This window comes from Neofelis nebulosa, chromosome 4 (genome assembly GCF_028018385.1).
Source record: "Neofelis nebulosa isolate mNeoNeb1 chromosome 4, mNeoNeb1.pri, whole genome shotgun sequence".
Classification (NCBI taxonomy): domain Eukaryota; kingdom Metazoa; phylum Chordata; class Mammalia; order Carnivora; family Felidae; genus Neofelis; species Neofelis nebulosa.
In genome coordinates, this window is record NC_080785.1 from 113,774,616 (window position 1) to 113,800,501 (window position 25,886).

A 25,886-nucleotide genomic window follows, 5' to 3' on the forward strand; every position below is an offset into this window, starting at 1 on the left:
GGTAAATCGCCCCTTTGCTGAACTCTTTTCATTAAACCCTACTGAATGGGTCTGCTCTATCCTATTGGGACTCTGCCTGGTATGCAGTTTCCCACTGTGGTAGGAATAAAACATACACTACCTTCTCCTGCTCCACGTGGCCTCTAGTCTTTGCACTTGCCGTGTCTTCCGCTCATTGAAACATCATCTCTTCCTTTCCCGGCTGTGCTGTCCCTGTCTCTCTCAAATAAATAAATAAACTTTGAAAATAATCTCTTCATCGGGGTACCTGGCTGACTCCGTCGGTTGAGCGGCCCCCTCTTGATTTCAGTGCGGGTCATGGTCTCAGGGTCATGGGATGGATCTCCCGGTTGATCTGCCCATCGTAGCTAATATTGTTGTTACTGTTGCAAGGGACTGGAATGGAAATAGAGTGCTTACTAGAACTTAAAGGGCCTGGTTTCAATATTATGCCGATTTAACTAATATTAACTAATATTGAAATATTGGATCCATGCCATTTATTATTCCTCTTTGGTGCATTTCTGCAGTTAACGTTGTCATTTGCATGCCTGTATTTTCCAAAAGGGGTGTTATGTTTTCAGGGTTTTGTATTCATCTGAAGATGAAATATATTCTAAGATTGCACAAAGCGGGGGGATAATAAGTCTGTAATGTGCAATAAGTCAGTGTCTTGTTACATCACAATGACATTTTAAAATAAGGTAGATGTGGGGCGCCTGGGTGGCTCAGTCGGTTAAGCGGCCGACTTCGGCTCAGGTCACGATCTCGCGGTCCGTGAGTTCGAGCCCCGCGTCAGGCTCTGGGCTGATGGCTCGGAGCCTGGAGCCTGTTTCCGATTCTGTGTCTCCCTCTCTCTCTGCCCCTCCCCCGTTCATGCTCTGTCTCTCTCTGTCTCAAAAATAAATAAACATTAAAAAAAAAATTAAAAAAATATAATAAAATAAAATAAGGTAGACGTGATTAAAAAGCGAAAAACAACCATCTCTTCAAAGGTGCTTCATGACCACTGCCTAAATCAGGGGGCACCTTCTTTCTCTGCCACTCCTCAGCTCATGCCCTGATTAGTTTGAAATTTGATTGTCTCCTTGTTTAACATTTGTATCTGCCACTAAACCGAGCTTGACCAAGGCTTTCAGATCTTGCCTGCCGGGTTCACGTTCACGGCTGTGTCCCAGCGCAGTGCGTTGGCTAGGATACTGTAACAAAGAGCCTCCCAAACACTCAGTATGAATAATAACATAGTTTATTTCTCCCTCGGGTGATAGTGTGGGTCAGTGGTCCAGGCTGGCATGCTGTTTGGAAGGTGTTCCCAAGCCCCCAGGCTCGTCAGACCACCTCCCTCCTCAGCCACACAGGGGACAACTTAAAACCCTCTCACCCAGAGCAATCTCACACTCTTTTTGGTTGTGGCTTTCCTCGTTCCAGCCTGCCCCACGCCCTCGTTCTCCCAACAACGGGCTTATTTGTCTGTGTGGCTTTCCAAACCAGACAAAGTTCCCAGAGATGAACTTCTCACAATGAAACAGGGTCACTGCACACACTTTCTTGCCTCTTGTTATTAAATATTATTTTTTTTTGGGGGGGGGGGTGCCTGGGTGGCTCAGTCAGTTAAGCATCTGACTTTGGCTCAGGTCATGATCTCTGTGGTTTGTGAGTTTGAGCCCTGTGTCGGGCTCTGTGCTGACAGCTCAGAGCCTGGAACCTACTTTGGATTGTGTCTTCCCCTCTCTTTGCCCCTCCCATGCTCATTCTCTGTCTCTCTCTATCTTTCAATAATAAATAAATGTTAAAAAAATAGATATTACTTTTTTCCTTCTGTGGCTATGGTTTACATCTGTCTATATCCTTGACCTTTGGGCAAGTTATTTCACCATTCTGTGCCTCAGTTTCTTCATCTGTAAAATGGGAATAACCATAGTTCACCTCCTAGGGTTGTTACAAGGATTAAGTGAGCATAGCTCTTAGAATTGAACCTAATACACACTAGGTGCTCTTTAAATAATAATCAGTATTATGATCTCTTTTGATGATCTCAACTTCCCCATGAGGTAGGTGGGAAGGCATCACCCCATTTTCACATGCAGAAATGAAGGACTAAAGAGCTAAGCAACTTGCCCAAGGTCATGGTGCTGACAGGTGGCCTAGTCTAGGTTTAATCCGGACCTCAGCTCACCTCCTGAAAAAACTGAGGTGATGACAGCAGCCCCTCATAGGATTTGGTTGTGAGAATCCAGTGCCATTATGCATTCAAGTGACAAGCACTTGGAGGGCACTGTTGAAAAGTCTGGGTCCTTCCCCTTCGCGGTGCCCCACTCTGTCACGCCCACGGGCGCCCTCACGGAGCCACCAGGGATCCCTGTTCCTGGCAGCCCTCGGGTCAGCTGCTTGTTTGGCTGGCGGGGACAGCTGGGCCTACAGAGAGGCCCATTGTCTCTGGCCTCTGGGGCTGTATTGTTGGAGCCTCCTCCCAGGGTCCAACCCCAAGACACTCCCAGCTGTCGCTCGGGCTTGGCTTGGTTTGGGGAGGGGAGACAGGGGAGTGAGCACGGACACCCGACTGTCCCCTTAAGACTGGATCACCAGCCCAGCTGTACTGACGAGGAAACTGAGGCTCAGAGAGCCCAAATGACGTGTAGGGAGTACTTGTCTCACCTGGGAGTCCCCACAGATGGGGCGGGGAGGGGGCGAGTGCGGCCTCAAGTCGGAGAGGTCATGGATTCCAGTAGGTTCCAGATGGCAGGGCCAGAGCACCACACCATCCCATTTTACCCGTGGAAACAGAGACCCCAGAGCGCGCACGCTGGCCCAAGGTCACACAGCGCGCCAGCCGCGGAGTCCGCCGGGAAACCAGGCGGCCTAAGTCCCAGCCTTGGGAGAGCGCAGGAGAGCCCGGCCGGCGGGGGCGGGGCGGGGCATAGGGTGGCCCCTCCCCAGGGGCGGGGCAAACCCGCACTTGGCCAATGTCTGCGGCGAGCCTCGTGAAAACTCGCGCGGCCCTCCCCTTAGGGGGCGTGACTTTCCGAGCAAAGCCGGATTCTACTGGGCATTTTTCTGCGCAAAGCGGCACGTCGCGCTTGATGGGCGTTGGAGGCGTGGCCCCCGATCGGCCGGCGAGTGCGCTGCGGGACTCCATCTCTCTGTGACGCAGGCGCGGGCCCGAGCGGGGCGGAGTCGAGCCTGCCGGAGCTCCGCCCCCAGCGGAGGAGGCCGAGGCCGGGGGCGTGTCCGGGGCGGGGCCGTGCCCTGCCCCGCCCGGTCGCCGAGCAGTGGCCAGCGCAGGGAGGGCCCGGCCCCGGGATGTGAGTGAGGCAGGGGTGGGGGCGCGGGGTGGGGCGCCAACCCAAGACCCCCGGGTTCCCAGGGGTCCCTGTGGGCGGGAGCGCGAGTGCGCGGGCTACCCGGCGGGCCGCCAGGTGCGTGCCCAGGTATGGCGGGCGAGGGGGCGCTCGGGCCGGGTGCGCCCAGGCCGGCCTCGCGCCACTTCTCTGCGGTCCGAGGGACCGGTGAGGGTCGCGGGGCTCCGACCCGGGCGGGGCCTGGCGACACGCGCGGGTCTGACGTCTGCCCTATCCCGGGCTCCACCAGCTGTGCGGAGGCCTCCCGCAGTGGCAACAGCTGGCGCCGGGTTTCTGGTCCCTGTGCGGAGGTGTAATGGGGGGGGGGGGGTCAGCTGCGCGGCTAGGCTGAGGTGATCTCCATTCCTGGCTGCGGGTTGGGCCACAGTCTGCGTGAACCCCGACCTGCTGTTTCTGGGAACTGTCATCCCCACCCCCAGCTCTCATGGATAGGGCGCTCTCTGTGCTCAGCTGTTTCGGTGCATCATCTCGCTACAGCCACATGTTTTACTTAAGGAAACTGAGGCCTAGGACCACACAGCTTTTTAGGCTAATTGTAATAATGTGGAGGGGACGTGCCGAGGCCTGGCAGCCAGATACACCTGGGTGCACAGCCGGTGCTGCACCCACCCGCAGTGTGACCTTGGGCACGCCTGGTTCCCCCTCCAAGCCTCTGTTGGGACCGGTGGCGCCTACCTCCCAGGGCTCCGGTGAGGTTTGGGTTGGACAGTGCAGGGAGAGAGCCAATGCTCAGTGAGGAGCTGCTCTCATGACCATTGTTGCTGTTGCTAAGAGGCCCTTTTCCTGCGGCTGTGGAGCTGTGTGGTCAAAGTCAGCCGGCAGCGAGGAGGAGGCTGCTTTCCACACTGAGACTGCCCCTGTCTCTGTGTCTGTCCCTGTGCACACGGAAGGCCACACACAACTCAGCTGTACCAGCATGTGCCGGAGACACGCTGGCCCATCGTGTATTCACCACGCTACAACATAACCTTCATGGGCCTGGAGAAACTGCACCCCTTTGATGCGGGAAAATGGGGCAAGGTGATCAGCTTCCTGAAAGGTATGGAAGGCCCTGTCAGACCCTACTGCTGCTTCTTCCAACCCACCCCTCTCTCCCGGCCCCTCCCTGTGTCTTCCCTGACACAAGCCGCAGTCTCCCACCTCCACTCTCAGCCCTCAGACTGCCTTCCACTCATGCGGGCAGAGTCTTTTCAGTACAGGCGTCTGAGCATGATATGTCCCTGCCTCAGACCTTCACTGCGCCCCATCACTGCGGGCTTAAGTTCTGTCCCTGTCCGTGGAGGCCCAGTAGAAGGGGGGCTGATTAAGGATGGACACCAGGAAGGTGAAGTTTAGAGCAATCCAGTGTCTGTTCCCCATAAGCTCCGAGAGTCCAGGAACTAGAGAGCCTTTGCTCCAAACCCTACTGATTACAGATGGAGGAAATTGGAGCCCAGAAAGGTTAGGAAACATGCCCAAAGTCACACAGCTACCAAGTAGCAGAGTGGGGTCTGGAACCCAGAGCTTCAGGCTCGCACCTGTCACAGCTCATTCCGCTGAGCAAGGTGGTGCTCCGGATTGTGCTTTCTTTTTTTTTTTTTTTTCCAACGTTTTTTTTTATTTTTTTTACTTTTGGGACAGAGAGAGACAGAGCATGAACGGGGGAGGGGCAGAGAGAGAGGGAGACACAGAATCGGAAACAGGCTCCAGGCTCCGAGCCATCAGCCCAGAGCCTGACGCGGGGCTCGAACTCACAGACCGCGAGATCGTGACCTGGCTGAAGTCGGACGCTTAACCGACTGCGCCACCCAGGCGCCCCCGGATTGTGCTTTCTACTTTGGTTTGTAATCCAGGGGTCTGGTTTAGGTGGGAAATTCAGGCATCACAGCAGGCTAGTGCGAGAATATTCTCCCTTTTCCCTGCATTAGGAGTTCCTCAGTTAACAGAAGTAGGGAACATTACCTGGCATAGGACGAGGCATTGTGGATCTTTAAATCACACAATCCTGATCATGCCACGGAGACAGTTTCGCTTTGGGGCTAGCCTGTCTTTAACACCTAAGCGCATCTCCCTTTTTAACAAATCTAGAGCGAGCCACACTGTCGCAGAAAATAGAATCAAATTACAGATTAATAACAGTTTGTTTGTATCGCATATGTTTTCTATTTTTGGTTTTTCTATTTATGGCAATTGGTTTGGATTTTCCATTTGCAATAGTAACCAGAGTGAGTATTCAAAGAAAACTATTAAGTAAAAGAAGGACAAGTGGTGTGCCAGGATGGTGAGAATAAGCGGGGCCAGCCTGTTGCTCGTCTTGCTTCCCTGACTATGGTCCTTCATGCACTGTTTCCAGCAGACTCAGCCTGAGTCACTCCCCCCATTGCCCTTTCTTGGGATCCTGCGTTACCCAGTCGCTCAACATAGGATTCCTTGTCTCCCTCATCTCTGAGCTGACAGTCCTCCTGAGTTCCCTCCTTCCTCCTCGGAGGATGTGGGTGGAAAGGAGGCAGGGGCCACATGGTGCTGCCAGGAAAAGAGCTGGCCCTTTGCCTGAAGGCAGTGGGGACACTTGGAATGTTGTTGGGGGGAGGGGCGATGGAGAGTGCCTTCTGTATGTGGAGCTATGTGCGGGAAATGTATGGGATCATTTGCTTTCTAAGGGTTACACATTAAAACAGTTTCTTTGGATTCTGACCTTGTCCCTTTGATTCCCTAGAACCCAGAGCATCATGGTCCTATTCTCACTGTGCCCCAGACCACTTCCTGTTTCTTCTTTGGCGAAACAGAGCAAATCTTGTCTGGTGGATGTGAGGGGTGATAAAATACTGCAGTGTTTCCCCAACATCAGTTATTTGCAAACCACTCTGGGGACCTTGCCGTTTCCTTATACCACCTGCTCCGTTATTTACTTCATTTTTTTTTTTATTGACTTAGCCTCTGCTTAAAAAAAACTTAAGTAAACTTGTTTTAAAAGGAAACATTATATCATCTAAATGGGAAAAGCCAGTTTCACTGGCCATAAATAGAAGGTCGTGGTAAAAAAATAAATGCAGGAAAGCTGTGATTCACTTCAGGGTGCTGCAGTCTGTGAGGTCGCTGCTTTTTGGGTTAAGAAGGGAGATGAGCGAGGGTTGGGCAGGCCTGAAAGAGAGACCACACCACCTTGGGCCTCCCGTGACATCACCAGAAGGTGGAGAGGGAGAACTGATAAGGCTTTTTCTCATTTTGAGTCCCCCTTATCGACCCATGTGCCACCTCCTATGAAAGCTGTCCAGCTCACCTCTCAGCTGTTGGTGGCTTGGGAAACCCAAGGATCGCCTCATGCCCAATGCCTAATGCCCTCTGGCCGTTGTCCACACTGGCCTGGGAGGCGACCTGTTTTCAAAAGCCAGCCGTTTCCCACCTCCTCTGGGGCAGGGCTAGCAGAGGCTAAGCCTGCAGCCTGTTCCGAGGGGTGGTCTGGAGCCGGGTCGGCCATGAGGCCATCAGGGAAGCAGGGTGCCCACTTTGTGGTTTCAGAAGAGAAGCTTCTGTCAGATGGCATGCTGGTGGAGGCACGGGAGGCTTCGGACGAGGATCTGCTGGTGGTGCACACGAGACGCTATCTCAACGAGCTCAAGGTACAGGGTCTGGGGCCTGGGGAGGGCTGCTGACCAGGAGGGGTGGTCAGAGCAGGGGCAGCTCGGTCTGGGGAAGCACAGCCCCAAGGGGCTCCATTCCTGCCCCTCATGCAGGGGGATCATGTGAGTTTGTGGTCCCCAAGAGAAGGAGAGAGGTGTCAAAAAGGCAGATACCAGGGATGGGTTAGGCTGCTCCAGGGGGTAGTGAGCTCCCCATCCCTGGGGGTATGAAAGCAGGGATGACCACTCGGCGGAGTTTGCACCTTCATAGAGCTTCTACATTAGTGCCTTTCAATCTGTGTTCTATGAACAGGCCTCGGAGACCCTTGCTGACATGCTGGGTGAGGGGACTCCAGCCCCTTGTCCTTATCCAACCAAAGCTGTCCCACACAGGTCTATTTTTATATCGGGCTGACGTTTGAGGTTCTTTTCTAAGAGCTTCTGCTGCTAAAGACTTGTTGAAAACTGTTGGGCCAAAAACCAGTGTGAAACTCCCCAGGTCTGAGCAAGGGATATACACAAGTGGCCAGGCAGGTGGTAGTGGTGGTGTATGGGGCAAACTGGGGGGCTCCTGCCCCTTCCCAAGTGGGTGGCTGCCTCTCAGCTGCCCTGGGGGCCCCACGTGGCCAGAAGGCCTGGCTTTCAAAGAAAAGTGAGAAATTCAGATTAAGTGGCAGTCCCTGGTTTCTTAATGCGGCAACTCATTTCAACATTTGTAAATCCTACCTGCAGACCAAACTGGGCCTCCGGGCTGCCTGCTTGTGACTTTTTTCTAGAGGAGCTCGTGAAGCTGTCATCAGTGCTGAGGTTCTGAGGCCTCTGCGTGGGGAGCTCGCCTAGAGGGGAAGCGAGGCTGGGGAGGTGCGTCAGAACCTGGTGCTGCCAGCCTGCCCTGGCGGGGGCATGGTCGGGGATGCCACAGGTCCTCTGCCAACAGTGTGGGAGCCCAGAGCCCCGACCCCCTCCTTGTCTTAGACTCAGTGCCACAGCACGTGCCAGAGGTCACCAGGCCCCTCCCCTCTGTAGGTGGAAAAGCCTAGGCCCTGCTCAAGGTCACCCAGGAGGTCCAGCAGCCCTCAGGGAGACCCCAAGCAGGGCATCCAGAAGCCAGTCTGTCTTCCTGGTTCCTGGTCACGGCTGCTACCCGCCCTCCTCCCCCACTCTGGCCGGAGCTGTGAGAATTCTAGATGAAGCCGTGGCAGTGTCAGCTCATGAAAGATTACCAGGAAGAGGTTGCAACCTGGCTCCTGGGAGAGAGAGGTGTGCGAGGCCTTGGCAGGAAGCCCAGTCCTTGGCTGCCCTGGTTTCCTGGGGCCTGGACATGCGTGGTCACAGTCCATAGCCCAGGAGCTGGGCCAGGAGGACATGCCTTCCAGAGTCCAGAGGGTGAGGGTGGGGAACAGGGACCGATGACGACGGGTCCGGGCAGGGAGAGACCAGAACAGAGTGGGACCAGGGTGGATTGAATGTGAATGTGCCAGAATAAGGCTGAGGGGGAGGGGGGGCTAGGCTCCAGGATGCCACCTGCTTGAGGAGCCTTCAGGGGAATTGTGCAGGGCTGACTGTGTCCCTGGCCTTGGGCCCCCAAAAGCCTAAAGGCAGCTTACTATGTGATAGGTAATAATTAAAAAAAAGTATTAACAGGTTGAGACCTGAGTAGGCAATTGAGGTCAAGGGCAGCAGGAGCATTCAGACATGCCAACTGAAAGGATTAACCAAGATGCTATGGTTGAGCTTACATATTTGGCTTGGAGCTCCCTGGCAGCAAGAGCAAAAAGAGAAACAGGCTGATTTCCATCGCACCTACTAAGGTGAAGCATTCAGTCATTCAACACATCTATACCAAATACACTGTGTACTGGGTACAAAATGAAGAATAAGTAAGTTTCTCTGCTCCCATGGATTTGCATTTTTGTTGTGGAAGACTGGAAATAAAGAAGTAACGACCCGAGAGGATTTCACAGAGTACCAAGGGCTGTGAAGGGGAAAAAAATAGAGGGTAACTTAAGTGGAGGGTGGAGGGTGACTGGGTGGTCGGGGAGGGCCTCACAGAGGTGAGGTTTGAGCTGAGACAAAAGAATGAAGAGCGTGTGGAGCTTTGAAGGAAGAATGTTCCAGAACCACATACCTACAGGGGGAGGGGACTTTGCCTCCTAGAGGGAAGAAGGATGCTCAAGGGAATAAAAAGCTTAGGTGGCACAAGATGTGGTCAGGGAGGCCAGCAGCACCAGGCCACGCTGCGTCTTGCAAGCCGTGGGCAGAGTTTGGATTTTGTTCCAGATACCATGGGAGAGCCACATGGTGTGATGTGCCCTTGATGCTCAGGCAGGAACCACCATGCCCATTTTGGCACTTAGGGGCTGCAGCCCAGGAGCATTCCCCTTGCCTCTATTCATCCTCATCCCCTTCCCCTCTCCCCCCAGCTCTCTGCAATGTTCCTTTTCTTTTTTTTCTCTGCTGCGGGCATCTGGAACAGTGCCCTGGAGAGTTCCTGCTGGTCTCCTCGGCTGTTCTGTGTGCACTGTGGGAGGTCACCCTCTCCCCTGCGCTGCCTCACCCATGTTCCAGGGCTCACGCCTGGCCCTGGCCTGGTGTGGCCTTCGATGCTTAGTCATCCAGGCATCGAAGGGGATACAGTACCTGATGTTTGCCAGGTCATGGCCATTCAGGGAAAGAAATGTGTATTGAGCGCCTACTGTGCGAAAGGCCCAGAGTTTGCCCCACTGAAGGTGCTGGTTGGGTTGGGCCAGGGCCAGGCTCCTGCCTTCTGCTAACCCCAGTGACAGTTTGCCTGGGGTGTGGGGTGGCATGACACAGATCTGACATCTCGTCCTTGTGCACCCTGAGCTAGGCAGTGCTCGGGATACCTTTATACGGCAAGTGTTTTGTTTTTTTTAATCCGGCAACTGTTTAGTGAGCACCGTGCTCTGTTCCAGGGGAGGCAGGATAGAACAAAAGAGATGGAGTCCCTCTCCTTTATGGAGCTGACATTTGGGGGAGTCAGCCAATAGACACAATAATCAAGTCAATGATATGGTGTGTTAGAAGGCACTCGGTGCCATGGATGAAACGAAAGTATAGCAGGAAAAGGGGGAGTAGGGGCTGCAGTTTGAAATAAGGAGGCCAAGGAGGGACTTACTGACATGTGATCATGGACTGAGGACAGTGAGGGAGTGAGCTATGTGGGCATTTGGAGGGAGTGCATTCCAAGTATAAGGATCAGCAAGTGCAAAGGCCCTGAGGCAGGAGTATCTGCAGTGTGTTCCAGTATTGCCACTGGATCGGAGGGAACGGGAGGGAGACTGGCAAGAGATGGTGTCAGAAAATGATCAGGGGCCAGACCACACAGGGGCCTTTTGTGCCACTGCTGTTTGCTCTGAGGGAGGTGGGAGCCAAGGAGTGTGTTAAGCCGAGGGACGTGGTCTGATCTAGGGTTTAGCAGGATTGCTTGGCAGCTGTGATGAGAAGAGGCTGTCAAGACAAAAGCAGGAAGATCAGTGAGGAAGGAGGTCGTCGCAATAATCTGGTGAGAGATCCGGGCTCTCAGACGAGGCTGGAAACAGTGGCTGTGGATTTTGGGGGAGTGGTAGGAGTTGGAGTTTGCAAAGAAGAGGAAACAGTAGAATTTTCTGCGTTCAGACTGGGTATGCAGCATGCGAGAGAGAGAGAAGCCAAGCTCACCTGAGCCTCAGGAAGTCCGGACACCTCTTGGGCCTGGTCACCGACCTCCCAGCACTCGGAGTCCTGCCTGGGAGGGAGACAGACCCTCGCACCAGAACACCAGGCGGCTAAAGGCTTAGAGAGTCTCTGGGGAACTGGGCCCCCTCCCCGGGCCTCTGATTTCTCTCTCTCACTTCTCTCTTCTTCCCCGAGGGAGCTCTTGTCTCCTTTTCATGTTAATTACAGTAAAATTCAGATAGCATAGCCAGTAGCCATCCTAAAGCGTAAACATCGGTGGCATTTGTTACGTTGACAATGTGGTGCGACCATTGCTGTTTAGTTTCAAAATATTTTCGTCGCTCCGTCGGGAAGCTGGTACCCACAAAACCGTCGCTCCCATTCCCCTTCTCCCCGGCCCCTGGCGACCACCAGCCTGTGTTCTAGCTCTCTGCACTTGCCTCTTCTGGATGCCTCACATGCGTGGAGTCACATAGCACGTGACCTTTGGCGTGAGGCTTCTATCAGCAAGCACAAGGGTAGCGTTTTCAAGAATGATCCATCCCATGGCATGAGTCTGCACTTCATTCCTCATTGCGGCTGAATAATATTCCATTGTGTGGGTAGACATTTTGTTTATCCGTTTCTCAGTTGATGGGCATTTGGGCTGCTTCCAGCTTTTAGCCTTTTGTTGCTATGAACATGCATGTACAAGTCCATATCTGAGTCCCTGTACTCAGTTATTTTGGTTATATACCTAGGGGTGGAATTGCTGGTCATAGGGTAACCAAGGGGCCAGCAAAATGACCCCCACAGCAACTGCACGTTTTACATTCCTAACAACTGTGCACAAAGGTTCCAATATCTCTACATTCTCACCCATGCTTGTTATTTTATGGTTTTTGTTTGGTTGGTTGGTTGGTTGGCTGCAGCGACCTTAGTGGGTATGGAGCGGTATCTCATTGTGGCTGTAATGTGCATTTCCCTGTCGGTCAATAGCAATGAGCATCTTTTCAGCCACTTGGTGGACATTTATATCGCCTCTTTGAAGATGTGTCTGCTCAAGTCACGGGCCCGATTAAGACATTTGGTTGTGGAGTTTTAAGAGTTCTTTGTATGTTTTGGATGTTATGTGATTTGCCAATAATATCTTCTCCCATTCTGTAGGTTGTATTTTCGCTCTCTTGCTGGTGTCCTTGGATGCATAAAAGTTTTGAATGTCGCTAAACCTCAACTTATCTTTTTCATCTTTTGTTGCTTGTGTGTTTGGTGTCACATCTAAGAATCCATTGCCAAATCCAAGGTCATGAAGATTGACCCCGATGTTTTCTTCTAAGAGTTTTAGCTTGTATTTAGGTCTTTGGCCCATTTTGACTTAATTCTTATATATGGTGTGAGGTAAGGGCCCAACCTCAATCTGCCGCATGTGGTCTCCAGTTTTCCCAGCACCATTTGCTAAAGACACAACACTTTCCCCATTGACTAGTCTTGGTACCCTTGTAGGGAATTAGTTGGCCATAAATGTATGGATTTACTTCTGGACTCTCCATTCTATTCAGTTGATGTATATGTCTCTCTTATGCCATATTGTTTTGATCGCTGAAGCTTTGTAGTAAGTTTTGAAATTGGAAATTGCGTGTTCTCTAAGTCTGTTCTTTTTCAAGGTTTTTCAGCTATTTGAGGTGTCTTGAGATTCCATATAAATTATAGGATCAGCTTCTCTATTTCTGCAAAAGAGGCCATCAGGATTTTGATAGGGATTGTGTTGAATCTGTAGAGGAACCCGGAAAGTATTGCCATCTTTACAATATTAGGTCTTGAACCCATGAACACAGGTTATTTTTTCATTTGTTTAGATTCTTAAGTTCTTTCAGCCGTGTTTTGTAGTGTGTAGTATACCGGTCTTGCACCTCCTTGGTTAAATTTATTCCCAAGTATTCTATTATTTCCATTGTTATTTTAAATGGAATTACTTTTTAAATTTCTTTTATGGATTATTTGTTGCTAAGGTATAGAAATACAACTGATTTTTGTGTATTGATCTTGGATCCTGCAACTTTGCTGGATAAGTTCTTCAGTTTAATAGGTGTGTGTGTGTGTGTGTGTGTGTGTGTGTGTGTATTCTTTAGGATTCTCTGTAGCTAACATCATGCCATCTGTGGATAGAGATTAGTTTTACTTCTTCCTTTACAGTTTGGAGACCTGTTATTTCTTTCCTAATTGCTCTGGCTGGAACTTCCAGTGTGAGATTGAACAGAAGGGGCAAAAGTGGGTATCCCTCTCTTGTTCCCGATCTTAGGCTGAAGGTTTCCAGTTTTTTAGCACTGTGTATGGTGATAGCTATGTGATTGTGTGTGTGTGTGTTTGCGTGTGCACGTGTGTATGATAAATGCCCTCTGCCAGCCTGGCAGAGTTCCCTTCTGTTTCTAGTTTGTTGATGGACTTTATCATGAAAGGGTGTTAGATTTTGTCAAAAGCTCCTTCTTCATCAACTGAGACGATGGTGTGGATTTTTTTCCTTTCTCTCCTTTTGCTCCCACTTCCACTGGTGGAAAGTTCTGACCCAAACCAAGCAGTTGGGGCCTCCACATGGGGTTGCAGCCAGTCTCTACTGGGGAAGCTCGGAGGCCAGGCCTTTTGGTGAGCAGTGGGCATTAGGCTGGGGTGGTAAAACCTCCTCATTCATTCATTCATTCATTCATTCATTCATTGAGCACTATGGGCTCAAGTTCGCTAGAGCAGTGGTTCTGCAACTTGCTTAAGCATTGGAATCCACTGGAAGGCTTGTCGTGATGCAGATCACTGGGGCCTACTCCCAGAGTTTTGGATTCGGGAGGTCTGGAGAGGAGACTGAGACTCTGCGTTTCTGACAAGTTCTCAAGTGCTGGTTTTGCCGGTTTGGGAACTATACTTGGAGAAGCACGGCCCTAGAAGCAGAGCCTGTGGTGGGGATGGAGGTGCAAGGGGTTCCCTGAGGGCAAGCCTCGGGTGACACCTGTAAGGGGGGGAGGGGAAGGAGCTGGGCACACGTATGGCCTCACCTGACCCCAGGAGGGCTCTGCATTTGTGCTGTCTTGGGAGCAGAGGGCCAGACTGTCCTAGCCCCCTATCAGCTAGTCATCCAGCTCTCCTGGGTGGTGCAGGGCGCAGGGGAGATGGCCCCCTCCAGGGCGTGTGTAGGAAGGGAGGGGTCTGGGCAAGGGTGGGCAGCACGCGCTGTAAGCACCTGCTGTGTGCAGGCTTCACTCTCGGCATCATCCGTATAGCAGGAATGAGAATGAGTGTGTGCTTACACTCCTGGCTGTGGCATCCTTCTGGAACAGGCAGATAACAACTGAGACATATCGTAACGCCAGGTAGAGACAGGTGCTGTGCAGAAGGATGAGGCAAGGGCAGGGGTCGGGGTGGAGCCGGGCGGGTCTTCAGATGGGGAGTTGAGGACAGGCCTGACAGATTGGTCTAAGGCCCTGTTTTAGGCCTGGTGGGGAGGGGTCCCTGTTTCATAGATGGGGAGATGAGACGGAAGGGAGGGTTGTGTCCAAATGGACACAGCAGTGGCAAAGCCCAGAGTCGGACCAGTTTTTACTCTGAGGAGGACTTCTGAGCCCTGTCCCCACCCTACTCCCATCTAGCCCATCCCTCAATGCCCTTGCCTGGGGCCAGGCTCTCAGAGGGCCTGATCTGGGTGCCCTCATCCCAGCCTGCTGCCCTGCACGCCCCTGTGTAGAACCTCCCCGCCCACCCCCTCCTCCAGGGCCCAGCCGCCAGCCTGCCCCTCCCACCCCATCTATTTTTCACCCTGGCCACTGGTGGTTTTTCTGGAGCAGCTCCGTCCAATAGAACTTTTTGCCACGGTGCACATGTTCTGGAGTGGCCCTGGCCAGTAGCCCCTAGGCACACGTGCCTATCGAGCAGTTGAACTATGGCCAGTGAGACTGAGGAACGAAATTCTATTTTCTTGATTGAAGTAACAAAATTCTAATACAAAATTTTTCATTTAAAATTATACCCAAGTAGCCACGTGTGGCTGGTGGCCGCTGGATGGGACAGCACGAGTCTAGCTCATCAGTAGGCAGCACCACTGCCTTGCACAGAGGCCACGGCTGGGCCCGGGAGAGGGCTGAGCCGTCTGGCACCATCTCTCACTGCCGGAAGTGGAGAAATGTTGGCAGACGTGACCCTTCCCCCAAGGGGACTGGTCCCCTTGGCTACATCCCAAACGTGCTTCTGGTGACTTTATACCCGGCCCGTGGAAGATTCATTCCCTAGTGTGTCCCACGTGATTGCAGCTTTCCAAAGGTCAGTAGGCGTTGTGTAAAAAGTAAGGCAGGCCGGCAGAGGTTTGTGGCCAGAAAACTCGGGCAGCGGATAGGATTCTGTACGGCAAAATTTCGAGCCCTTTACATGTTTCCCATGTGAGTTTCCAAGAGGTGGACAACATAAGCAGTGCTTCCCAGAGTCATTTGATGTGGAACCCTTTCCTGATAGTGCGCTGGGCTAGGCAGTTGCTGCGGAACATACTTTAAAACATGCCCCCTTCGTGGTTTTGTGTCTATATGGGACCCCTCAGGAGGCTGGGATAAGCTTTCATTTTCTTCCAATCCTTATTCCCTGCTAGCTTGCTGAGGGAGAGAGGGAGGCAGTGACTTAACGTGTTCCTTCAGTGGCTGAGTTGTTGTTTTCATTGTTTATTCATAGAAAACTGTGGTTCTGGGGCTCCTGGCCGGCTGGGTCTGTAGAGTGTGCAACTGTTAATCTCAGGGTCATGGGTTCAAGCCCCACGTTGTGCATGGAGCCTAATGAAAAATTTAAAAAAAGGAAGAAAACCATGGTCCCATGCCTCCCATAGGCCAAGCCTGTGTTGGGCAGTGGGATTGGTGTGACGAACAGTCAGAGCTGGCCACCTTCCCTTCTCTGGGTCTGTCCCCCACCACACGCACACACACGCACATGGACAGGTCTTGGAGCATTCCAGCCTTCCTGGCTGGTCTCAGCTCTAGCACCCGTACCACCTCCCAGGCCCTGTGATGCCTCCATGGTGCAGCTGGGAGGCCGGGGGTTGAGGAAGGCTGGAGGGGCACCTCCCTTTTCAGACTGCAAGTGGTCTGTGGGCCATAGGCCACGTTCACCAGCTCCTTCACTTGAGTGAGGGCTTCCCCAGCCTACAACTGTCCTCAGCCTTGGTGGCCTGGGTGGGGGCTGGGGGGTGGCCACACAGGTATTCAGTGCAGTTCAGGCAGCCTGGGTTTCCCAGCACATCTGGACCCTATGGAAGTTGACATGGGGCCTGTCCTGCCTTCTCGCCCTGGCCTCAAGTAGTGCCCCCTGGCTAAGGCACCTGCCAGGACCTTCCCAGGCATATGCCCTTTCTGCTGTCCTACCTCATCCTTGGCCCATCCTCTTTCCTCTCTGCTGACTCCTCGCCCTTACCGAACATGCCTCTCCTGCCCTAAATCTCCTCCCCTGGTGGGAGAACCCAGTGGCCATGCTCCCCGTTCTCAACACCTCCCTTGGCTTACTCCTTCCTGAAACTCCTCTCTGCCTGGCCTCCTGAGGGCCATACCTCTGCCCCACCCCGACCCTGTCCCAGGACAGCCCTCGATTTTCACAGTGGGCTACCCTTCTGGCCCTTGCCTTCAGGGTTGGAGTCTTGGGGTTCCAACCTTGCATCCTGGACTCCTCTGTCTGCCCATCCCCTACGTGCTATCTGCTAACCTTCCCCATCTCCCCTCCTCTGGACCCTCATTATTTCTCGCTTCCTCCCTGGGGCGGCTGCTGCTTCTATTCAAGTTCTCCTAATTGGTCCTCCTGCTGCAGCCAGAATAGCTTGGGCAAGCACCATCTGATGGCTCCCTGCTGCTCTGATGAGGCTGTCTGAGAGAGAACATTCTCTGGCAGCACAGGCCCTACGGGACAGGCCCAGCCCCGCCCCAGTTGTACCCAACTTCTCATGAGTGCAGACTCCCTTCCCTTTGCCGGTAGTTGTCTTTTCACCTTGACTGTGACATCCGGGCAACTCCCGTTCACCTTCAGACTCAGCTTGGAGGTCACTGCCTCCAGAAAGCTGCTGTGTTCCCACCTGGACCCAGACCATGTTCTCCATCAAAAGGCTTTGCCACATTGCATATGAGTGCCTCCCTGCTGGGCTGTGGGCTGTCAGAAGGACAGGAGCAGCCCCCACCTTGGAGCCTCAGTAAATATTTACAGAGTGCCCTGGGCCCCTCTGAGGCTCTGCCTGGGGTCAAAGGAGAGCAGGGAGCACGGATCCAGGTACATTCTCAGCCAGGCAGCAGATGGTTCGGGATCTGGGCCCATGGACATTTGTCCCAGGGTCTGGGAGGGTCACAGGGAAAGCTGTGTCCTAATCTTCATGCGAATGCCTTTTGGTTACCCTAGACCCTCCTGCCTCGGTAGCCAGAAACGAGGGCCTGATACGCCTTTGGAAGGGAGGATCGATTCCTAGTGGATGACGAGGTCATGTGCTGGGGAAGCGGACCTGGGCTTTCAGTGCTGGCTCTGCCAGTGACTCACTGTGTGATGTTGGAAAGAAAGATCTTCCCAGCTCAGGGCCTCAGTGTCCTCCCCCTTCTGTACAGTGGGTGGGCTGGGCCAGGGCTGGATCTGCCGCCCCTGTGACTTGGCATCCTCTGCAGCTCTCGCTCTGGGCGCAAGAGGGCAGCCAAGGGCTTTGGAGGAATGTGGGCCAACAGCTTTAAGGCAAGGAACTGTTCTTACTGAGCCCAAAGCTGGGTCAGGGGCTCTTACTTCTTACCAAAGGAACTGCACTTGACTGGAAGTTCTCCCGGGTCACCTGGAAACTGGCAATCTGATTTCCCAGCTGTTGCCTCTACGCTCTGGGCACAACGGCCTGTGTCTCTCTCCACAGTGGTCCTTTGCTGTTGCCACCATCACAGAGATCCCCCCTGTCATCTTTCTCCCCAACTTCCTTGTGCAGAGGAAGGTGCTGAAGCCCCTTCGGACCCAGACGGGAGGAACCATCATGGTAGGTGGGGATGCAGGTGGGAGGAAGGGCTGGGCTTGGGACCCCACACCTCCGGGTCTTTGCCCACTCTGGGCTCTCCATCCGGAATACTCTCCTCCCACTTTGCAGTTGAACAAAATCCTAAATAGTCCTCAAGGCACAGTAACAAAAACTCTTTCTCCCAAAGCCTTTCCCACTTGGGGACATTAGAATTCCTTGTTCCTTCCCCCATAACCTCTTATGAGAGTTACCGTATTTGCTGGTGTATAACATATATCCCCTTTCCCCAGGGGGTGTATCCTCAAGCTATGGCTATAGTGTTCTCAAGTCAAGATGGCAAAACCAAGCCCCCATGGTTTCAGTGATGAGCGATGCTCCCCTCACTGCCCATCATGGGGGTGACAGTAAAGAATACTTAAAGCAAAAGTAGCTTCTTCATCCCATATGTAGTCGTCTTTAAAATTAGCCACAGGCTGCCAAGTTAATTGGAGGTAGAGAAACATTTCAGATTTAGATGTAGGATAATCTTTTTTTAAAGAATATTTCATAAATATTTGTTTTGAGAGAGAGACAGACAGAGCATGAGCAGGGGGAGGGGCAGAGAGAGAGGGAGAGAGAGCGAATCCCAGGCAGGCTCCGAGCTGTCAGTGCAGAGCCCAACGTGGGACTCAAACTCACAAACCTCAAGATCATGACCTGAGCTGCAAGCAAGAGTCAGAGGCTTAACCCACTGAGCCACCCAGGCGCCCCCTAGGTGTGGGATGAATTCATCCAGAGCCAGATCAAGACCTATTGATCTATAGTTTTCTTTTTAGCTTTGGAAATTTTTTTTTTGTTTTTTGTTTTTTGTTTTTTTTTAAATGTCACTGCCCACTCCCAAACCATGATTTCCTACAAGATTTTGGTATTCAGCCTACCGTATTTCTGTGGGTCAAAAATTGTCTATTTTTCCACTGAAAGCCTCATCAAAATCCTTGTCAGCTCGCGTGTGATCATAACTACTTAACTTTGCTTTCTTCTAGTCGCCTCTCAGAATTGCAGTTCTGTGGCTTTGCAGTTCTCACACAGCAGCCAGTCTGGTACTTCCAAGACTGAGTCTGAGTCTGCTGGAGGGTGGGGGTCTCCTGAACCCTACCTCATAGATCATCCTATGTCAGAGCTCTCTGGAAATGGTGTTTATGGAATGAATGAATGAATGAATGAATGAATCAGTGAATCAGTGAATGAATGAGTGAGGGAATTGGTTGCCTGTGCCTCTCACCTTGTGCTTGTCTCCAAAGGCAGGGAAGCTGGCCATGGAGCGAGGCTGGGCCATCAATGTGGGTGAGTGCCCCAGCCGGTCTGGCTTGCTAGGTCCTTAGGCTGGGAGGGCCAGGAGGAACCTGAAGGCAACCACTGTGAGTTCAGATGCTCTGGTGCCTTCAGAGCCACCCTGAACCTCCTTCTTGAGTGGTCTGGAGGGGGGGGCGGGGATTCGGCCATCTGGTCCCTGGGAGGGACCAACCAGTGCCTCCATCTGGTGTGGGATTCTCATCTAAAAGAGTTCCCCAGATGGCTCCCCAGCCCTGCCTTTGCATACTTACAGTGACAAGGAGCTCACTCTGTCTGCAAAAGCCTGTGTCATCCCCTGGGCAGCCCTGTGTGGGGCTGAAACCTGCAGAATTTCAGAGTCTTTCCTGAAAAATTCCATCAGCCTCCCGGGGCCCAGGACAGCCTTCAGGGCCACAGTCACGTAATGGGCAGACAGGCCCAGGGTCAATGCCGTGTCAGGAACCTGAGGGCCAGCACTCCGGAGTCCCCTGGACTCTCCCCCAAGACTGGCTCATGGGAGGGTTACACAGACATTTTTCCTCATCCCTTCCTTATGTGACCCTCACTGAGGTACAGCACTTCACAGTTAGCAAACCTCTTTACTGTCTGGCCTCTCATTTGAGCTGGGCATTATCATGTCAGCCCCATCATATCGATGAAGAAATGGGTGTGGGAGAGAACCCCCGCCTTTGGCTGTGAGCTCCACAAGGCCAGGGCTCGGTCTCTTCCATCTTGGTATTGCCAGGTACTGAACATCGGATCTGACATCACCGTGATGTGACGGTCTACTGTGGAACAGATGGATGAAAGAGGCATGCCCTGTGTGTGTCTACAGCGGGGTCCCCACGAGGGCCTCGGGAGGCCCTTTCCCCGTGGAAGATGTTATGACCTGATAGAGGTTAAGAGGCCAGGTCTTGATCCAGCCTGGGTTTGAATCTTGGTTCTGCTGTTAGTGAGCTGTGTGATCCCAGGCAGGTTGCTTGATTTTCTGTGTGCCTCAGTTTCTTCATCTGTAGAATGGAGGTAATGGCAATAGTGCCCCCACTGGGGGCTATAGGGAGGTTTCAGTGAGCTCTGTGCCTGGTTAGGAGTTCATTATTGGCTATTATCTTGTTAAGATCCGTTGACAGCCTCTTGGCATGAGAATAGGCAAATCCTTTGTAGCTGTGGGCCCTGGACCCTAACTTCTGGGTGGGGCAGTTGTTGGGCTCAATTTCAGAGGCCCCCGAAACTCAGGTTGCAGGGCAATGGGCTCTCAGGGGGGAGGTTGTGGCCGGACCCTGGTGTCTAAGGGCTTCCCCATGGCCATGGGTGGCCAAGACCATCAGAAGGTGCCCTTCCTGACCATCCCTTTCTACCACCTGCAGAATCTGGGTGGTCCCAGGGTAAATGGGTCCCCCATAGCCCCACCACCCCTCCCTGGCATGGGAAGTCACTTGGAGGCCGGCCTGGCTCTGGAGAGGCAAGGGACAGTTTGGGGAAAGATAAGCTCCTAGCCCTTGGGGGTTGTGACAGGCACTGTGGACTCACTTGTTGGGACAGCCTGCGAGGTTTCTTGCTCCGGGTAGGGATGGCTGTGATGGCAAAGCTACCTCCTGACCCAGGGATGGTGACGCGCCCGGGTGCTCAGTTCAACTTGCCGACCTGGAGTCCCGGGAGCCTGTCCCTGGGAGCTGAGCAGGGATGGGATGCGGGGAGGATGTAGGGGCGGGGCAGTGCCTGGCCCTGACCACGCTGTGTCTGCCCTTCCGCAGGTGGAGGCTTCCACCACTGCTCCAGTGACCGGGGCGGAGGCTTCTGTGCCTACGCGGACATCACACTGGCCATCAAGGTGCGCCCGAGCATGCGTGGGGGCTCGCCTCCAGGAGCCCTCCCTCGAATCCCCCCCACCCCCAACTTGGGGTTCTCCTCCACATTACAGAGAAGGGAACTGAGTCTCAGAAGGGGAGGAAGCTGGCAGGGACTCCAACGCAGATCTGACACTTTCTGTGCCTTTTTTTTTTTTTTTTTTTTTTCCGGGGTTGGGGAGAGAGAGAGATGGAGGGGGGAGACAGTGGGAGGGAGGGAGGGAGCAGGAGAGGAGCAGAGAGAGGAGAGAGAGAAGTCCAAACAGGCTCCGTGCTCGATCCCACTAACCATGAGATCAAGAGTCCGATGCTTAATCGACTGAGCCACCCAGGTTTCCCTCATTTAATCCTCATGTGTGCAGATGAGGAAACCCAGGCCTGGGGAGGAAACCCAGGCCTGGGGAGATGAGGAAACCCAGGCCTTTCACACGGCAGAAAGGTGCAGAGCTGGCATTGGCCGACACCTCTGCTGGATTGCAGAGCCCCCCTTAACCACCCTGTGCCTGGCCTTGTTCCGGGCATCAGGAATGGACTGACATGGCCCCTGTTCTCCCAGGGCACACAGACTAGTGGTGGGAGTAAGCAGGTCAACAGACCCTGGTCATTCAGAGAGGGTGACACACAGGAGACCTTCCTGGGGGTAGGGAGGGGAAGGAGGGCTTCCCAGAGGAGGCATGAGAACTTGGCCTTGTGGGATAAGGCAGAGGGCACAGCCTTGGGGAGAGGTTTCACCTTCTTAACCCGTATATATTCCTCTAGGAATCCCGGGCTTTCTCTAAGAGCTAGCCCAACTGCCCCACTCCTAATCTCCAGCCCTTCAGGGTACAGCACATGCTGCCTCCTCCACGGAGCCTTCCTTGACCACGCACACATGCTTCTCTTGAGCCACACAGTTCTGAGTATGTGAGGTCTTTGCCCGGTGGTCTGATTGCCCACAAGCCTGTCAGGCCTCCCACCTGACCCCTTGCCAACTGGGAATCCCCAAGGGGCTATGTCTTCTGGCTTGTCTGAGTCCTCACCTCCCCCTCTCCTCCCCTGGCAGTTTCTGTTTGAGCGAGTGGAGGGCATCTCCAGAGCCACTATCGTTGATCTCGATGCCCATCAGGTGAGTACCCTGTGGGGGCTGCAGTCTCATGGCCCCGCCCCCCCAGCTGATGCCCATCAGCTCTGTCCCACAGCCCCCTACTGTGGGGGCTCCCTTCCCCCTGGGAACATTGCCAAGCCCCAAGCTGGGCCTCTGCTCCCCCCACCCTGATCTGCCTCTCCCCTCGCTGCTCATCCTCTGTGCCTCAGGCCAAAAGTGGAGGGTCGGTCTTTGTCCATCTGCGCCACTCAGCCCAGCCAGGGCACAGGGTCTGCCTCATTGCTTCGGTCAAACCAAAGGATCCTTCCTCCCTTCTGACTGCCCAACACACCTGGCTGATGGCTCTTCCTAAAGCCCAAGGTGGCGACACCACTCTCACACCCTGAAGCCTGCTGTGGCTCCCCAGTGCTTCCTAGTCAGTTTGGGGTGCCACCCCTGCACGGAGCTGAGGACTACTGTGGGGCTGCACCTCAGACAGATGCTCACACGCATGATTTCAGGCTTGCTCAGGTTCCGGGTTACTTCTTCCTCAGGGCTCCAAATATGGGGCTGGCTCCTCCACTCAGACTGGGCAGGGTGTCATCTGGGCTCTTGAGGACACCTCCCCCCCCCCCACTGCTGTTGTGCCTGTGTGCCGCTGGGCACCCCGCGGTAGAGTCCTATGACACTGAGCTCCGGAACTGAGCCATACCTGCACAGCCCTTTACAGGTTCCCTTTCACGTCCCTGATCCCAGCCGATCCCACCACAGACTCCAGAGGGTGGCAGGGTTAGAACTCCTTTCTCATTCCATGGAGAGGAAACTCAGAGGGCTGGGCCCCGCTCAAGGTCATGCTAGAAGGTCATGGGGCTGCGTTTTGAGGTTGAATTCCAGCTCTGCTACTTAATAGCCATGAGACCCTTTGCCTCCAGGGACCAGCTGAGCTCCGCAGGCTCATGGGGCATTTCCTGGGGTGGGCGTGTGCAGGCTTCCTGGCCTTGCTGAGGGGCCCTGTGTGCAAGCAGCTTTTATGTCCTCTCCACAGGGCAATGGGCATGAACGGGACTTCATGGGTGACAAGCGCGTGTACATCATGGATGTGTATAACCGCCATATCTACCCCGGGGACCGCTTCGCCAAGCGTAAGCTGCCCCCTCATCCCTCATCTTAAGTGCGGTCGTGCTCATATGGAGCTCTCTCCTGAGTATTCCCTACATGCTGGCCTCTGCAGAAGTCACTTCATTTGTCCTCAGCAGCCCTGGAGGTGGGGGTGTGTTCCCATTTTATAGGTGAGCAAACTGAGACCTAAAGAAGTCACTTGACCCACCTGAGATCACATAAACCTGTCCGACAAACACATGTGCGGGTCCTTACATCAGGGTACCCACCAGGAGAATAAAAATAGACCCCTCCTGGGTATGTATTTGTCTGGTGGCAAATAGGGAATGACAAAAAAGAAATGAGAGGAAAAATATGAGAAGTCGAAAATACAAAATAGAAGTCGAAAACACAAAATGCATTCTCAGATGTCAAATGTAACAGTTGTGAAAATAAATGCAGGGGGGTTAAACTTACCAGCCAAAAGGCGGAGACTCTCAGATGAACTTTGAAGACACAGGGCCCCGCCCGCTTTGCAAATAGGGGACACAAGTGCAGGAAGGGCATCTGCTCAGGGTCATTCAGCCTCAGGTGTGGCCCAGGGGCCTGGTTTGTGATTAAGGTGCTGGATTTGGGCCTGAGGGCACAGCAGGGTTCTCATTTCTGGGCAGAGGCTGCAGATGTCATCGACAGGGGTCTGGAAATCCCCAGGGCAAAGTGTTTCTTCTGCACTCCCTTCTCTCCCTTGGCCGCGCCTCCTTTGCGGTTCTTGGCACTCTTTAGTTTCATTTGAGGCGGAATGAATGAGGGGGAGCAGTGCTGGAGTCAGACTGCGTCCGATCCTGCTGGGGCACTGACTGGGCCCTCCTGAGCTTGTTGGCCTTTCTTTGCCTACGGGGCTACTCCTGTCTCTCCCTCAGAGGCCATCAGGCGGAAGGTGGAGCTGGAGTGGGGCACGGAGGACGACGAGTACCTGGATAAAGTGGAGAGGAACCTCCAGAAAGCCCTCCAGGAGCACCTGCCGGATGTGGTCGTGTACAACGCAGGCACCGACATCCTTGAGGGCGACCGCCTTGGGGGGCTGTCCATCAGCCCCCAGGTGCGTCCCCGCCCTGAGGGGGGTGCCAGGGGGGCGGGGGTGCAGCAGGGAAGGTGGGCGGAAGCAGCAGCGATCACAGCGGGACTTCCGGAAGCCGCGGAGCCCCGGCCGCCCACCCGAGTCAGCCTCCCCCTTCCCCCCACAGGGCATCGTGAAGCGGGACGAACTGGTGTTTCGGCTGGTCCGCGGCCGCCAGGTGCCCATCCTCATGGTGACCTCGGGCGGATACCAGAAGCGCACGGCCCGCATCATTGCCGACTCCATCCTTAATTTGTACAGCCTCGGGCTCATTGGGTCTGAGTCCCCCAGCGTCTCGGCACAGAACTCGGACACCCCTCTGCTGCCTCCCGAGGTGCCCTGACCACGCCACCCTTCTGCTCTTCTGCGCGGTTCCCTGCCTGCCTCAGCCCGGCCCGCCCCTCAGCGCTTCTCCTTTTCTAACCACGGGGTGGTGGGGGCAGCTGCCAGGAGGTGCCGAGGGGCAGGGGCCCGTCCCCGACCGGGCTGGCCTTAGGGGCAGCCCCTCCGCTCTCCCCATTGGGTGTCAGAGGGTCTCCAGGCCCCTCTGTGGGCGGGGGCAGAAGGCAGGGCCTGAGTCCCAGAAGACCTCCCGTGGGGCCCCAGGTCTGACCAGGCCCTGCAGAGGCAGGCAGTTTCCCGAGGAGGGAGAAGGGCAGGTGAGGCTTTGGGGGCAGGAGTCATGTGATTTGCCCCACCCTTTCGCCCTCACCTCGGGCAGGGCATGGGGAGCCATGGGTGCCCGTGTCCGTGTGGGGGGGCCTGAAAGCTGGGTGCTGCAGCGAGGCCTCTGGAGGGGGACTCTGGATTCCCAGCCAGCAGGCAGGACACCTGGTCCTGGGTGTCCTGGATGTAAGGGGTGGCGGGGAACGGGGCTCGAGTGGCGTCTCCCCTCTGGTGTTCCCCTTCAATAAAGCAAGGGCTGGACCTGCTTTCCTAGGGCTCCTCGGTGCTGATAAGGAGAGGAGAGGCCTGAGGAGCTCCAAATCTGTGCTTTAGTCATGGTCCTGCCTGTCAGAGATGGGCCTCAGCACTGGGGGCTTGAGGGGGCTGCCAACCCCGCTGAGGAGGGGACAGAGGAGGGTGAGGCCCAGAAAGGGACACTGGGGATGGGGACAGGTGGCCAAGCCGGGTCCTACAGGACCTGAGGCCCCAGATGAGGACGGAGGTGCCGGTGGTCAGGCTGGAGTTCTGGGAGGGAGGGCAGACATATCCATCCTGGCCCATGGGTTGTAACAGGTAGGACCTGGGGCAGGGCCTTAGGTGGGGCTATTGCTTCCAGTGTCCAAGGTCCCAAGTGGGCCCTGACTTCTGGTCTTTGAAAAACCCCAGACCCTGACCTTGTTCTCAGCTCTAATCTGAAGGGGACACCCTGGGCCCCCCGCAGAGAGCTGGGTGGGGAGAGCATCCACCCTTCATTACCTGAGTGTGTTCTTAGCGATCAAAGGTGGGGTGGGGAGAAAAAATGGGCCAGCGGAGGCACATCCCGGTCCCCAGTCAACTGCACCTGGGGGACTCCCGTTCATTACCATCTGGGGGTGCTCCTGCATTTCCCCACTTTCTCCCTTACACTCCCTTGGTGCTCTCTCTGCTGGGGGACGGGAGGAAGGGCTTGAAAATCGTGAACTGTCAAAACGGCTGACCTCCTGGACTAGACCTCGAGGCACTAACCACGCCCTTGGATCCCCTCACCCGCCCCCTGCCCTTGCCGTTGGTTTCTCTGCATCTGACTCAAGGTACCTAACATCCCCTCATTTCCACCTGGGGCCTGTGACACGTGGGGGCAGGCAGTGGGCTGGCTTCATCACCGTTGAGCTTCTGTTTGTAGAGAACCATAAAGGCTCTTGATCGGA

The 25,886-nt window shown here is 54.3% G+C and overlaps 1 protein-coding gene across 1 annotated transcript; it reads left to right on the forward strand.

Moving 5' to 3' along the window:
- Positions 1 to 3,173: 3,173 nt before the first annotated feature.
- On the forward strand, positions 3,174 to 25,886 carry HDAC11 (histone deacetylase 11). Its single transcript, XM_058725851.1, has 10 exons — positions 3,174 to 3,302; positions 4,250 to 4,398; positions 6,858 to 6,958; positions 17,502 to 17,618; positions 18,878 to 18,920; positions 20,663 to 20,739; positions 21,798 to 21,860; positions 22,864 to 22,960; positions 23,837 to 24,015; positions 24,161 to 25,886. Coding segments are annotated over exons 1-10 (1,044 nt in total). The 5' UTR covers positions 3,174 to 3,300; the 3' UTR covers positions 24,377 to 25,886.

Excerpts from the sequence above, each read along its gene's own strand:
- HDAC11 (XM_058725851.1), top strand. Across the intron at positions 6,959-17,501 it reads GCTATCTCAACGAGCTCAAG|TGGTCCTTTGCTGTTGCCAC; the intron begins GTACAGGGTCTG and ends CTCTCTCCACAG. Across the intron at positions 18,921-20,662 it reads AGGCTGGGCCATCAATGTGG|GTGGAGGCTTCCACCACTGC; the intron begins GTGAGTGCCCCA and ends GCCCTTCCGCAG.